Source organism: Gigantopelta aegis, chromosome 15 (assembly GCF_016097555.1).
Source record: "Gigantopelta aegis isolate Gae_Host chromosome 15, Gae_host_genome, whole genome shotgun sequence".
Classification (NCBI taxonomy): Eukaryota; Metazoa; Mollusca; class Gastropoda; order Neomphalida; family Peltospiridae; genus Gigantopelta; species Gigantopelta aegis.
The window spans coordinates 7,273,150-7,289,964 of NC_054713.1; the positions used below are offsets into that span (position 1 = coordinate 7,273,150).

Sequence of the window (16,815 nt, forward strand, 5' to 3'; positions counted from 1 at the left end):
ATGGACAACAGCCCAGATAGTTGAGGTGTGTGCCCAGGACAACGTGATTGAACCTTAATTGGATATAAGCACGAAAATAAGTTGAAATAAAATAAAATAATCCAGAAACAAATATGATAGTGTAAGGGATGGAGCCCTTACATTTCTTACCTCTATGAGATCTCGGCCGTCTGTTCTGTGTCTTTTATCAATCTTTCCTGTTTTAGGGTCTTTTGTCGTGTTTAGAAGAATATTTCGTCTCCCCCCACCCATCATCACCTGTACAAACAAAATACAATTCATAATTTCAGTGGTTAAGCCATCGGTCTCCAGACTGGTAGCTACTGGGTTCGGATCCTAGTCGATGCATGGGATTTTTAATCCAGATACCGACTCCAAACCCTGAGTGAAGGCTCAATGTGTAGGTGTAAACCACTTGCACCGACCAGTGAACCATAACTGATTCAACAAAGGCCATGGTTTGTTCTATCCTGCCTGTGGGAAGCGCAAATAAAAGATCCCTTGGTGCCTATTGTAAAAGAGTAGCCTATGTGGCGACAGCGGGTTTCCTCCAAAAAAAAACACAACCTAAATCCAGTGTCAGAATGACCATATGTTTGACATCCAATAGCCGATGTTAAGATAAAAACTCAATGTGCTTTAATGGCGTCGTTAAATAAAACAAACTTTCATAATTCCAGAAAAAAAAGGAGGAAGGAACGTGCCCATATACACTGAAGGTTAAGGCACGTCCATCCTGGGCACGAGTTCTGATTTGCGCCAGATTCAGAAGAAAAAACAACAAATTTGTTATAAAGGTCGGAACGAGGATAATCGGAAATCCTCGGCAGTAACCTCGAATCAAACCTCGGCCATACAACAGACAGCGACACGACTGATTTTCGGCGAGTGATCCACACTCGGACCATTTCATGGCGATTGGATCACATTATTGCAAATAAATTTATAATATCTTCAGATTAAAGAGACAAAAAAGCTATATTTAATATGTGATTATTAATGAAGGTAAACGTTATTGTTAATGTATTACAATTATTGTGTAGAGTCGTTAAGTCAACTGGCTCTGTCTGAATAAATCCCTGAGCCCCAAACCCGCCTGTTGACAAGTTCGTTGGGATTAGAAATAATTACAATATGACATACGGCTTAATCAGTGTTTCAGTTTTATAATTATGCAATAAGCCGAGAACACACTCATATTGTTTTGATTGATTGTGTGTGTGTGTGTGTGTGTGTGTGTGTGTGTGTGTGTGTGTGTGTGTGTGTGCGTGTGGGTGTGTGGGTGTGTGTGTGTGTGTGTGTGTGCGCGCATAACCATAAGATTTCAAGATTTTAAAGATTTATTAAAGAAAGAAAGAAAGAAATGTTTTATCTAACGACGCACTCAACATATTTTATTTACATTTTATTTACACTTTATTGTCGGACATATGGTTAAGGACCGCACAAATATTAAGAGAGGAAACCTGCTGTCGCCACTGCATGGGCTACTCTTTTCGACTAGCAGCAAGGGATCTTTTATATGGATCATCCCATAGACATGATAGCACATACGACGGCCTTTGATATACTAGTAGTGGTGCGCTGGCTGGAGCGAGAAATAGAAACTGACGGAGATCGATCCCAAACTGACCGCTCTTCGAGCGAGCGCTTTACCGCTGGGCTACGTCCCGCCCCATTTATGTGTAACAAGAGGACAATTCATATACATAATTAACATACATGACAAGAAGTAGATCATACGAGACGGGGAGTGGTGGGGTGGGTGGGGCAACTGCCTCCTAATGCTGGAGCAAATCATCCAATTCGGACAAAAACGATGGAGATATTCGGGCAAAATGAGTTGGCCTGAATACTTTTCACCATGTTTTTCCATTACTCTAACCACAATAATAGTTGTAATCCATGAACAAACGCGTAGTGATTTATTTGCTTTCCCGCATAGCTGTTAGGTAGTAATCTTAAATATGAATAAATGTTGTTATCCAGATTCGGGTATTTTCGTTTAATTCGCCCCACACATACACACCTACAAAAATGTTTGTTCATCTGGCTGGTGTATTACTGCAATATAATTTGAACTGATGTCAATGCACAAACTACCATCGCTCTTGAAACGTGCGTGGTCCTATTAAAAATAGTATCACGATTTTGGTTTAGTCACAGACGCAACCCGTTATATCGGAAATCAGCAGCTTGACCTCCATGTTTTTCTCATTTACTTTAAGGGTGAGGAGTGGTAGAATTTATATCCGTGGTGTATATATGTATATATATATATATATATATGTGTGTGTGTGTGTGTGTGTGTGTGTGTGTGTGTGTGCGCGCGCGTGCGTGTGTGTGTGTATATATATATACATCTGTGTGTGTGTGGTGTGTGTGTGTGTGTGTGTGTGTGTGTGTGTGTGTGTCTTTTGCCGAAGCTAACAAATAATAAGCAAAATAACATATGGAAAATGAAGTTTATTGGAAAACGTCACTTTAGCGCTATTGCTTCAAAAACGCACTTAAACCATATGGGTAATTTCCTAAATCTGTGGATCGACAAACTAATGAAAAAATATGCCAAATTTGGTCTGGCAGTACATATTTCGGCCCCAAGATTAAGTTAGAGAATATTTGAATTATTATTATTATTTTTTTTTTATTATTATTATTACAATTCGACACTTTATTACAAAACGACACTCTACATCGCGTCGCTTGCACCGTGTCACGGGCAACCGTGACTTTGGTGTACGGCGACGCGGTACCTCAGAAGAGAAAAGGAAGAGGAACGAGGAGGAGGAAACGTGCGCCAGGGGCGGCACAGGGGAAGACCAAAACTAGCGGCAGTCCCGTTTGCGTCGCCGCCCCGTTGGTGCTGCGAAGCGGAAGATAGTCACTTCCCCGAGTGACCAGCCAGCCAAGGCCTGGCCTTCCGCTACCGCCCGAGGCAGGGATTTCACCGCAGGGAGTCTCGCAGTCTCGAAGATCAAAAGTCAGGACCCATATTCACAAAAAGGTGTATAGTTACGTCTACGACTAGCACTTAGTCTGCCATAGATTTACGTTTACATGCAATAAGCACCTTATTCTCAAAGACGGTTGTAAATGTAAACGTATCTTAGTTGCACGTACATCAACGAATGCATCTCTCACGATGGCTACCGAGTAAATAACAAATGCGCAAAACGCAATTTCGGTTGTACTCTGCTAGAAATAACATGGCGAACAGTGAACCATGGCATTTTGGTATTGGTGAGGATCCGCGTTTTGATACGAACTTTAGGACATACTTAAAAAGGAAAAGATAACTCAGGAGAAATGTGGCATAGTCGAAAACAGCCGTTCGATCACACACACACAAAAAGTTCAATCCGTGGGCTTTCGCCATCGAGAACTGCTTCAGTTATTACAAATGCTGCCATTTTCGGCAAATAATGGTAAATAACGGCGATCGTGTTTCGTTTATTATATGTACTTGACTTACGTGCGGCGTCACTTGTAACCGGAGGCACTTTTATATTTACGTCCAACTTTACACGTAACTTATGCTTACCTTGTTTAGTGAATAGCTCTTTAGCCGTAGTTACGTTTACCTGTAAAACTAGACTTAAGATGTTTTGTGAATATGGGTCCAGTAAACTAAGTACTTGATCGGTGACTCACTGCCTGGAGACGTCCTTGAGGTATCCTTCAAGAGCTTCCCGGACAGCAGTGTGGTCGGCGTCCACGCAAAGGAGCTACGGGACGGGATGGGTTATAATTTTCATGTCAACTACTTACATCAATATCAATATTATCGAAGAGCTGAGACGCAATATCCGGGCACTTGGTGACATTGGCTTCTTGTAGGTCCCAGGTACTTTCCCAGTTCCTATTTGCACTGTGGGCGTATGTGGCAGCTGGGGTGGCGTGTGTTAAGCGGGTAGTGCTTACTATGCCAACGGATTTTCCTGAAAAGTAGGTCACATTTAAAATGATTTGCTAGGCTCAACCATACCAACTGTCACTACGACGTTGGCCAACTCGACAGTTGCGTTGTAATTTCCCTAACTCCTGAGTTACAACGGGTGCGCTCAGACTAACATCTAATCGTTGTATACGATGTAAATCGAGTTGTAAGAGCGCTTAGATCAGCAACTGGACAGTCGTAGAAGTGGAGATCGGCGAGTTGGCCAGCTCTGTTGTCACAGTTGGTAGTATCATCCTAGCGTAACAGCTTTCAGAGGCTGGATTAGATTTTTTTTTTTTTACGTGTGAATTTTGATTGGCTCTAGCTTTAAAGTTAAAGTTAGTTAAAAGTTTATTTAGTTTGACGACACCGTGGGCATATATATATATATATATATATATATATATATATATATATATATATATATATATATATATATACTCTTCAAAAGAAGAAACGCAAAACCACATTGTCGTAACATTTGGAGAATTGATTTAATTATTGAATGGTGAGTCCGATAATTACCAAATGTTGCAGGATTGTTCACAATTCACTCTAGTCCATTGTGAGTAAGTGATAGGACACACCACCAAGGTCAAGGTCATCTGGAGTCAATACCGGGTGTGGCCTCCGCGTGTGTTGACAACTGTCTGGCACCGCCTGCCCATTGAAGCAACCAAAGTACGGATGACGTCCCGGGGGATGGTGGCCCACTCGGCCTGCAAGGCTGCTGCCAGCTCGGGCAGGGTCTGGGGCTGTGGTTGTCGCTGTCGGAGGCGTCGGTCCAACTCGTCCCATAGATGCTCAATTGGGTTCAAATCCGGTGATATCGATGGCCAAGGAAGGACATTAATGTTGTTGTTCTGTAGGAAAGCCGTTGTGAGACGTGCTGTGTGAGGCCTGGCGTTGTCATGTTGGAACACTGCGTTGGCGTTGGCCATAACTGGAACGATGTGTGGCCGGAGGATCTGGTCAATGTAGCCCTGTGCATTCAGGTTGCCCTGCACGTGGACCAGGTCAGTTCTGCCAGTGTGTGAGATGGCTGCCCACACCATGACACTACCCCCGCCGAATCTGTCCACTTCCTGCACGCAGTTTGCCGCATAACGTTCACCACGACGCCTATACACGCGACATCTTCCATCATGACGTCGGAGCAGAAATCGGGACTCGTCACTGAACCACACCTGTCTCCATCGCAGTTGAGGCCATTGTCGATGAATCTGGCACCACTGCAGTCGGAGTCGACGGTCTTGTGGTGTTAAGATGACACCTCGAACTGGACGTCTGGCACGAATTCCTACCTCACGTAGGCGGTTCCGTACGGTCTGGTCGGATATCCTGCGCAAACCTGGTATTGCTGCGGCTGTGGAGGTGGCAGTAGTCAATCGTTCTCGAAGGTGGCGTACCCGGATGTAGCGGTCCTGCCCGGGGGTAGTGACCCGTGGTCGACCGGATCTAGGGAGGTCACGTGTTGATCCATGTTGCTGGTAACGGTCCCACAGTCTGGAGATGGTGCTTGGGGACACATGGAATGCCCTGGCAACGGCCGTTCTGGATTCGCCTGCGTCTAGTCGGCCGATGGCATTGTTTCTCTGCGGTTCACTGAGACGTGGCATGTCCTGGATTGTCAACTGTCGGCCAGATACAGAGGCCAGGCAAGCGAACACCCTGCACTTTTATACTGTTGGTGTTCATGTTGCACGTGCAGACAACGCACGTGCAGTGGTGACATGGTTTGCACGTGGCTGCGTTTTTGCGAATATTCACATTTTTGAACTTTATTGTACAGTAGCTGCGTTTTATCGAATGTAACCGTGGGAATGTGTTTGGGACATGCAATGACCTTATATTCACAAAGCATGAACCGGTAGGAAACATAAAATCGGAGTTATAACCCATTTGTACCCTTTTGCGTTTCTTTTTTTGAAGAGTAGGCCTATATCTATATATATATATAGAGAGAGAGAGAGAGAGAGAGAGAGAGAGAGAGAGAGAGAGAGAGAGAGAGAGACAGAGGAGGAGTATTTTTTAATATGTAAAATATCAACCGTGTCTATGCTAAATGGGGGGGGGGGGCGAGATTCCTAGGGGGTCCGGGGACATGCTCCCCCGCGAAATTTTGAAATTTAAGTGGCCTGAAACGCGATTTCCTCGCATCTGAGTAACAAAATAGCTATATTAACTTATGTTTTTGGTATTGTCATACTGTTTTTGTTATCTTCAAAATTTCATAAACTCTGGTCTCTTCTTTTTTTTAAAGTTAAAGTGGTCACCTCTCCTTCCCATGTTAGGCTGGTTTTCCGTTGACTGCGGCTGCCGGTAAATGGGAAGAAATATCGAAACAGTTGTTTCAGTAATATATTAAAGCATGTTTAATATACAGTCAGTAACATTTTATGCAGAAACATATATTTGTTATGTAATTACAATCATTAAAAAGTCTGTTGGTCGATACCATCTTAAAAATTGCAGCAAACTCAGGAATGTCCCTTTAAGACGATTTTCATGAACAAAATATAATTTAAAGATTCTTGGGAAATTTTTTGTGTAATTCCACTCTAGTGTATGCTATAGTTAAAAAAAATTAAATAATAACTTGACCCCAAAAATAGGGGGGGGGGGGGGGGGCGGGCCCCTTGGGCCCCCCACTAAATCCGCGCCTGCTAATTGGTATTAACCGATTAACTAGACGATGTTGATATTTTTACATATTAAAAAAACACGAGTAGCTAATTCTATTTATACTATAACATTTCTAAAATAACATTTTAATAAAAAATTTATTAAAAATCAGAGCACTAAAGTACGTCATCACGATTAGCACAGATTAGTTTGACGTCACGCATTTTAAATAATTTTTTCAAAACGTTACGCTCATGTACACGGGTCTAGCTAGTAAGCAAATGACTCATCTACGGCAACACATTACCTCGAGACCTTTCAAATTTGCATACCATTATTAACCAGGTTAATAAAGTAAATTATCACATGGGTTTATGACATGAATATCATGGGTAAGTTATAGGATATATATATATATATATATATATATATATATATATATATATATATATATATATATACACGTGTGTGTGTGTGTGTGTGTGTGTGTGTGTGTGTGTGTGTGTGTGTGTGTGTGTGTGTTACATTTTCAGTGCAATCAAAGTATGTGATATTTTTCAGATAACATCCTTTTGGAATTTGATAACTGAAAATTAGATGTAAATTAATCGAGGTCACGGCACTAGGTTTATTGACATTTAAGCAAATACACTAGAGTGACGTATGCATTCATAGTCATCATATAAAAACATTTCAATAGCAATTTTATACTGAAAGCTGTCCAGCGTTCAGAAAACAAAAACCGTTTTGCACCAATTTATTTTGATGTAAGGATATCCAAAATAACGTTATTCGAGTTTGACGTCATTCCCATTCAAAAAGACAGCGCGCCGCATATTTTTACGTCATTTGAATATCGCGTAATGGCTGACTGTAATTAAAGTTCCGTGTACAGTTTACTAAAAAATGTTGTATTAAAGCCGCACGCCCTAGTTCCATCCAGCGAAAATAAATTATAATTTGGTTAATCTACAAACCTGTAACATACTTAGATCACGTTTTTATCAAATGGAGTGAAAAAGCAGGTTTTATATCGATAAATACCATGGGAATCCACATGTCCCAATTGCTTGAAATAATTTTGAAAGTTAGTATTCTGATGTCACCGGTAGATGTCGCTCGAAGCACAACAATGCCTACGTCACGACAAATTTCACAGAGTGCGCACACCTTTCCTGGACATGTTCCAACTGTTCTGTCCTGGTTGTATCCCCTCTCCAGATATTGTAAGACTTAGCAAAATTATTGGTTTTAAGGGTTTGTAACGTTTTGTATTGAGACACTTACTTGTCTGAACTTTATTGTTACTGAAAATGTTCACGAACTGTGAAGAAAAATCTCACACATGAACAACAAGCAAACGACTACAAATCGGATGTTGATTGCGCGAACCGTGCACGAGAAAACAAACCGAACCAAAATAATAACGGTCACGTGGTATACCAACGTCTGTGACGTTTACACAGGAAGATTCCCTCTAAAAATAGATTGGAATCCTCGCTTGCGTAACGGTTTTTTCTCGAGTGCGCGCGGCTTTTTAAGAAATACAAAAAATGCATTTCGTGGTTTTACAAACATCAGGATTACCAGGATTACCAAAAAGCACTTCAGGTGAATGGAAATGTGTATTCTAAATAATAAAATGTAAGTAAAGTGCAATTTTATTTGTGAAAAAATTGATTTAATAGCGAAAAACAACGCCGTAATGGTTAACAACTAGCCGTAACTAGGGCGTGTCCCTTTAAGCTTGAGATTATATGTTAAAGAGATTATTACCCTCGTGTTTTTCGGTATCGTCAATATCATATATTACGAATAAAAATAATGTATTGTGATCGCCAGAGGCTCGCATAATACAATTTTTATTCCTAATATATGATATTGACGATACCGAAAAAGACTGGTAATAACACACACACACACACACACACACACACACACACACACACACACACACACACATACATACATATATATATATAATTCACTATTTACTTTAAGTTTCCATGAATCGTAATATTCCAGTCAGTTGGGTTTGTTTGTTTTGGGGTGGGGGTTTTTGTGGGGGTTTTTTTTTGGGGGGGGGTTCAAAGTTTATTTACGGTTATATGGCGTCGGACATATGGTTAAGGACCACGCAATTATTGAGGGAGGAAACCTCCTGTCGCCACTTCATGGGTTACTTTTTTCGATTAGCAGCAACGGATCTTTTATATGCACCATCCCATAGACAGGATAGCACATACCACCGTATTTGATGTACCAGTCGTGGTGCACTGCCTGGAGTGAGAAATAGCCCAATGGGCCCACCGATGGGTATAATATGATACTAGGAGGCAATCGTTTTCATCTATAGCGGTGACGTTTTCTACAATACCTTCATCCTTGGACCACTTTAATACAGAGGTTACATGACCAGAACCCTCCAATTGTTTGGCACAATCAGAACGCGGTACGCTACTGTCAAGACCCACAGTTCCAAAGTTGGCCTTGACCCCGCAAAGGTAGGCGGTAGCTGTTCCAGCGGAGTCGGGCACTTGGCGGTCGTCGTTGTACGTCTGGAAGAAAAATAACAAATATTTCAAATTAAAGTTACAACCCCGCCTCACCACATAAAATTCTTCAAATTAAAGTTACAATCTCGCTTCACCACATAAATACTTCAAATTAAAGTTACAATCTCGCTTCACCACATAAATACTTCAAATTAAAGTTACAACCTCGCCTCAACATATAAATACTTCAAATTAAAGTTACAACCTCGCCTCACCACATAAATACTTCAAATTAAAGTTACAACCTCGCCTCATCACATAAATACTTCAAATTAAAGTTACAACCTCGCCTCACCACATAAATACTTCAAATTAAAGTTACAATCTCGCCTCACCACACAAATACTCCAAATTAAAGTTACAAACTCGCCTCACCACATACATACTTCAAATTAAAGTTACAACCTCGATTCATCATAATATTACTGTGAAGTCACTTTTTTTATCGTGGTGATCGAATTTTCGTGAAATTCGTGGATTAATGCAGTCAGCTAATTTAGGAATACAACGAAAATACATGTATACGAATTTATGATACTAACTTTTTGATCCTCGAATTTAAGTACCCAACGAAATGTATATGTTAGCAAAGTCTCGAAAATTTAAGCCCACGAAAAAAAGACGATATCACAGTACATCTTTTACTAATGCAAAATATAAACACAACTACAAGAAAAAGGACATGTTTTAGTTAATGACGCACTTTTTATTTACGGTTATATGGCGTCAGACATATGGTTAAGGACCACATAGATATTGACAGAGGAAACTCACTGCCGCCACTTTAAGGGGTAATATTTTTTATTAGCAGCAAGGGATATTTTATATGCACTATCCCACAGACATGATAGTACATACCACGGCCTTTGTTACACCAGTTGTGCAGCATTTGCTGGAACGAGAAATAGCCCAATGGGTCCACCGACGGGGATAGATCCTAGACCGACCGCGCATCAAGTGAATGCTTTACCGCTGGGTTACGTCCCGCCCCAAACACAAGTTAAATATACTCTGAACTCACGTGTTATCGTTATCAACGGTTTTCGGCTTTGCCTCCATACAACGCATGTGAGTCTGTCGCCTTGCTCTAATACTAATAGTGTGTAACACAAAGTTAAAGTTTTGTTTTCTTTAACGACACAATTAGAGCACATTGATTTATTAATTTGGTAATTTTGACATTTATACTTAGAGAGAAAACCCGCTACAATTTTCCATTAGTACCAAGGGATCTATTACATTCACCACCACACAAACAGGATAGCGCGTACCATGGTTTTTAATATACCAGTCGTGGTGCAGTGGTGGGAACGAGAAATACACCAAAGGGCCAACCACTAGGTTACGTCCCGCCCTTGGGTAAGTTAAATACCTCTGCAAAGGGAAACGACTCCATCACGGTGACTGTCTCCTCTCCAGTCTTGCCTCGCTTCTGTCCCTTGTAAATGCGCCCAGCGGTGATCGTGACTATGTCCATTCCGTCACCAAGGAATAAAATCACATTCTTCGCTACATTCGTGTTCGGTTTGACGTTAAGCGCTTTGGCCAGTGTCTCCTGAGCTCCTTGCCACCAGTCATCGCGGCCTAGGCAAAGTAAAGAAAGAAAAGAAAGAAAGAAGTGTTTTATTCGACGCACTCAACACATTTTATTTGCGGTTATATGGCGTCTGACACATGGTTAAGGACCACTCAGATATTGAGAGAAGAAACCCGCTGTCGTCACTTCATGGGCTACTCTTTTCGATTAGCAGCAAGGGATCTTTTATATGCACCATCCCATAGACCGGACAGCACATACCACGGCCTTTGATGTACCCGTCGTGGTGCACTGGGTGGAGCGAGAAATATCCCAATGGGCCCACTGACGGGGATCGATCTTAAATCGACCGCGCGTTTTATCACTGGGTTACGTCCCGCTCCAGGCAAAGTGAAATAAAATAAAACAGATATGTGTTTGTGACACACGGAGCGGCCCTAGAATTGTAAGCAGTGTGTTGAGTGTGTGTGTTTGTGACACACGGAGCGGTCCTAGAATTGTAAGCAGTGTGTTGAGTGTGTGTGTTTGTGACACACGGAGCGGCCCTAGAATTGTAAGCAGTGTGTTGAGTGTGTGTGTTTGTGACACAGTTTGTTGAGTGTGTGTGTGTGTGTGTGAGAGCAGCCCTAGAATTGTAAGCAGTGTGTTGAGTGTATGTGTGTGTGTGTGGGGGGGGGGGGGGCTTAACATTACGGTATCCTGGAGCCGATCTAGAATTTAAGAAGTGGGGGTGGGGGAGGGAAGAAGGGTAACATTATGTAATTTAAAAGTGTTTGTCATTGGTTACACGTGTAATGCATCAACTGGTTATTGCGACTATACATTGATCACATTTTTCGCATTAATATGTATTATTATATCTCGACGCGGATCTAGTATTTTCATCGTCGCGGAGAAAGGGGATGGGGGGGGGGGGGGGGGGGGTTGTAACATTATATAATGTAATTGTTATTATATTTGTTACAAATATAATGTGTTAAGTAGTTATATATTATACATTATACATCTGTCCCATCTTTCACATTAATTTTATGATTTACACGAATTACAAATTTTGCTTTTATTATAAAACAGTAACTATTACACAGGCAACAGATAAAGAATTTAACTGCTTATTCTAATCATTTGAATATATTGTTTGTGAAAACTCGACAAGGAATCATTTTTAATGATTATTTTAGATAAAGGGGACATTCAAAATGGTCGTCTTCTTTTTAGACATCTTTCTCACGCAGGGATGACAATACAAGACAGGTGCTAAGAATTTTATTCATTCCCACGTGATCTTAAAACAGGACATAAAACAAATCAATAAATTGTTGACTGGTTAACTTTTGGCCATTCTGAGGAGGACGTAACCCATGGCAATTAAAGGGAAATAATCGGGTAGGGGTGGCGGGGTAATGCTGCTGGGTCATATGATCAAGAGTTTGTAACAAGCACATTATCATTACACTTAGTTATTTTCGTGCTTATATCCAATTAAAGTTCAAGCACGCTGTCCTGGGCACATATCTGAGCTATCTGGTATGTCTATTCAGAACAGTAGGCAAGTGGCAGGGGGCCTAGCTTCGGATTTTCATCTGGTACGCAGACTTTTCAGGTGGTACGCCGACGATTTTGGTGGTGGAATAAAACGCATTATACACGAATTTACATCATTATATTTTAATATTAATATATATATATATATATATATATATATATATATATATATATTTGTAAATCTCAGGTGGTACGCTGCTTCGTGCCTGCGTATACGGAAGCTAGGCTCCTGAGTGGTTAGTTGTTTGTGGTTAGTACAAAAAAGACGATGAAATGGTCTTTAACCTACCCATTGAGTCCTTAAAGCTCGCATTGTGTGAACACCGGTAACGGGAGGCAAACCAAGTGCCCACCCGTCTTAAAAGTAACATTTTGTTTTATTTAACGACGCCACTAGAGCACAGTGATTTTTTTCATCGGCTATTGGACGTCAAACATATGGTCATTCTGACACTGTTTTTGTTTAGAGGAAACCCGCTGTAGCCTGCATAGGGTACTCTTTTACGACAGGCAGCAAGAGATCTTTTATTTGCGCTTCCCACAGGCAGGATAGCACAAACCATGGCCTTTGTTGAACCAGTTATGGATCACTGGTCGGTGCAAGTGGTTTACACCTACCCATTGAGCCTTGCGGAGCACTCACTCAGGGTTTGGAGTCGGTATCTGGATTGAAAATCCCATGCCTCGACTGGGATCCGAACCCAGTACCTACCAGCCTGTAGACCGATCGCCTAACCACGACGCCACCGAGGCCCCACCCGTCTTACGACTGATGACTTCGCCACTACACCAGCGAGGCATGTTATATATGCTATTCTTTACTTACTTTCTGCCGAGCAGACGACCACGTAAGCAGCAAGCAGAGTTAAAATTGTCCAGTGTGTCGTGTTCGACATCTTGAAGTTTCAGTACACCTTCGTCTTCGAAATCCTAAACACAAATACAGCTACACAGAGTGAGGCTTGGTGGACGTCAAACATAACTGAAATTCTGCAAATATGTGGTAGGGTGCATACCACCAAATTAAATCTCATAGACGACAATAATAACCTATGTGGCTAAACCTCCTACCTATAGCGTATCAATCGACATATACGCCACGGATATAAGTACTACCTCACTCTTAAATAAATCAGAAATAAATTGGGGTGAACTTGCTCATTTCTGAGCAAACGAGCAGAGTTTCAAGCAGATGGCAACTTGATACACTATTACTAGATAAAATAAAATGACATACATTTTTGGCCCAGATGAACCTTTTTTTTTCTCTCTCTGTTTTTTTTACAACAAACACACTCAAATGTATCACCAATGACAGGACTTGTGATATTAACTGCTCTATCAAAAGTTGAGTGCACCTCAAACTTTGACCCAGCCGGAAGGTATTTGGTTTAATATCACCTGTAGGAGTTGCACAACAACCGATATAGTTACCTTTGACTATAGCAAAGACCGGCCTCGGTGGCGTCGTCGTTAGGTCATCGGTCTACGGGCTGGTTGGTACTGGGTTCGGATCCCTGTCGAGACATGGGATTTTTAATCCAGATACCGACTCCTGAGTGAGTGCTCCGCAAGGCTCAATGGGTAGGTGTAAACCACTTGCACCGACCAGTGATCCATAACTGGTTCAACTATCCTGCCTGTGGAAAGCGCAAATAAAAGATCCCTTGTTGCCTGTCGTAAAAGAGTAGCCTATGTGGCGACAGCGGGTTTCCTCTAAAACAACAGTGTCATAATGTCCATATGTTTGACGTCCAATAGACGATGATAAGATAAAAAAAATCAATGTGCTCTTGTGTCGTCATTAAATAAAACAAACTGTTTTACTATAGCAAAGAAATCCATGTTTTTACCAAATTCTGATGTCTTAATGTTTCTTCCTGGCTGGTCCTGAAAGGGACGTATAGCCCACAACTAAAGCAAGTGTTCGATCGATGCGCGGCCGGCCTGGGATCGATCCCTCTCGGTAGGCCCATTGCAACAACTAGTTAAACAAAGTATGTACTAATCAAGTCTTTGGTATGCTGCATATAAAATATCGCTTGTTGCTAGTCCAAAAGAGTTGCGTCAGCGGGTTTCTTATCTAATTGTATCTCTGGTTCGTAAACATACGTTCGACGTTAAATAACCTAGTTACATTTTGCTGAGTGCGTCGCTATATAAAACAACCCTTTCATCCATCCTGGGGCGGGACGCAGCCCAGTCTAGAATCGATTCTCGTCGGTGAGCCCATTGGGTTTTTTTAAAGGAAACCCGCTGTCACCACATAGACTACTCTTTTACGATTAGGCAGCAAGGGATCTTTTATTTGCGCTTCCCACATGCAGGATAGCACAAACCATGGCCTTTGTTGAACCAGTTATGGATCACTGGTCGGTGCAAGTGGTTTACACCTACCCATTGAGCATTGGGGAGCACTCACTCAGGGTTTGGAGTCGGTATCTGGCTTAAAAATCCCATGCCTCGACTGGGATCCAAACCCAGTACCTACCAGCCTGTAGACCGATGGCCTAACCACGACGCCACCGAGGCCGGTATATATACATACATGCATACATACATCAATACATACATACACATACACATGCACATACACATACACATACTCATACACATACACATACACATACACATACACATACAAATAGCATACACATATATATATAGCATTCCTGTGTGTGTATGTGTGTGTGTGTGTGTGAGTATGTGTGAGTGTGTGAGTGTGTGTGAGTATGTGTGAGTGTGTGAGTGTGTGTGTGTGTATGCGAGTGTGTGTATGTGTGTGTATGTGTGTGTCTGTGTGTGAGTGTCTGTGTATGTGTATATGTGTGTGTGTGTATGTGTGTCTCTGTGTGTATGTGTATGTGTGTGTATGTGTGTGTGTGTGTGTGTGTGTGTGTATGTGTGTGTGTGTGTGTAGGTATGTGTGTGTGTGTATGTGTGTGTGTGTCTGGGTCTATGTGTATCTGTCTGTGTCTGGATCGTTTTCCTGTTTGCACGAATGTGAAGATTTGCTCGAGCACCGAGGGTGACAGCTGACCCAGTCATATTCCTACTGCACCGACAACCCGGTAGTAACCGTGCCCAGAATGTCCACATTGCCCACCCTTCTGCAAACATACTCAGTCAATATGTACGCTGTATCCGATGTTGGCCGGTAAAAAGAATATTATTGCGGCATCATCCAACTGGCACACACATGCACGCACGCACGCACGCACACACGCACGTACACGCACACACAGGTGTAGATCTAATTGTATTGGAAACCATCAGATTTAGCGGACTACTTGTAAGTACTTTCTGCACTTTATTTATTTACACATGTATTTTATTAAAATATGAGATTGAGCAGGTAATCGAAAACTATGTCAAAAGTAATGTGAACAACATAGGTTCTTCCCTTGGACCCTTCACATGTGTGTGTGTGTGTGGGGGGGGGGGGGGTTCAAGTTACCACTATCAAGTAAGCCATCTTGAAATTCAGAATAGCCGTCATTTTCATATATTTTCTTTTTATATCTCCACTCAAATTTACCATAGAGACATATTTTAGAGTGTATTGAAACATTTTATGTAAGTGAATTCAAAGATTTTTTTTTTTATTATTCATCTGGTCATGGTAACCAACTACAAATTCAAAATGGACGTCATTTCAATATATGTTTTCTCTATCTTTACTCCCATTTAAAACAAAAAAAATATTTTTGTTTCAGTTTATATCCATGAGCTCAGATGATTATTTTGTAAAAAGGAAAATTGTTCTCTGGTTAACGACACGAGGTTGATATTTTACATATTAAAAAAAACACGAGTAGCGAATTCTATTCTGTTTAACTCCGTTAAAATAGTTTTTAAGTTGATATTTACCAAACAACACATTCAATGCATCGTTAATCCGTTTATAGTTTGTAATTGGTTATTATTCACAGCAATAAAATATTTAAGTAAATAATTAAAACCCAGAAACGATTATTAAAAACAACAACAAGTCAACAGGACAGTGCTTTGGCCTACTGTCACTGTCACTGATCAAGTCGAGGATTCTTCTGCGTTTGACGGGCACAGGACTGGGAGATTGGTCAGAACATTATAGGATGTATCAAAACGTTTCATGTCATAAAGTGTCTTTTTAGCGGTGTTTGCCTTTAGGTTAGCGGATAAAACTTCATCGATCATGAAATCGTTCACTGGAATAAATCTACCTGTGTCGTCACGGTTAGATCTAATACATGACGTCATCTGCAAGCGGTCCGGCGTCAACGGCGTTTGACAGTTCACTACTGAGTATAACCGAGATTTATGTAAAACATGTTCGCAATCAGTTCCGTCCATAAGTACCTTGCATTCAGAATTGTCCAGCACAGCTTGAATCGTTCCATAACCCTTTGTGTCAATAATGACAGTTTCTCCGATTACATAATCCACGTAGTTCCGGCCTGATTAACTACAGACCTTGCAAATTTGCATATACCTTGCAAATTTGCATACTATTATAATTATTAACCGGGTTAATAAACTAAATTATCACATGGGTTTATGACATGGATATAAGTTATAGTAATGGTAAGTTATAGGATATATATATTGCCGCGCCGTATGTAGGTCAAAGC

At 41.2% G+C, this 16,815-nt stretch overlaps 1 protein-coding gene across 1 annotated transcript in view; it reads right to left on the reverse strand.

The window, feature by feature from the left end:
* LOC121390309 (alkaline phosphatase, tissue-nonspecific isozyme-like) overlaps positions 1 to 13,098 on the reverse strand; it is a 20,959-nt gene extending 7,861 nt beyond the window's left edge. The window contains exons 1-5 of the mRNA XM_041522093.1: positions 13,029 to 13,098; positions 10,493 to 10,704; positions 8,943 to 9,123; positions 3,772 to 3,941; positions 151 to 258 (exon numbers count right to left, since the gene is read on the reverse strand). Of these exons, the coding sequence (XP_041378027.1) occupies positions 151 to 258; positions 3,772 to 3,941; positions 8,943 to 9,123; positions 10,493 to 10,704; positions 13,029 to 13,098 (741 nt within the window). The remainder of the gene's footprint in view (positions 1 to 150; positions 259 to 3,771; positions 3,942 to 8,942; positions 9,124 to 10,492; positions 10,705 to 13,028) is intronic.
* Positions 13,099 to 16,815: the final 3,717 nt, after the last annotated feature.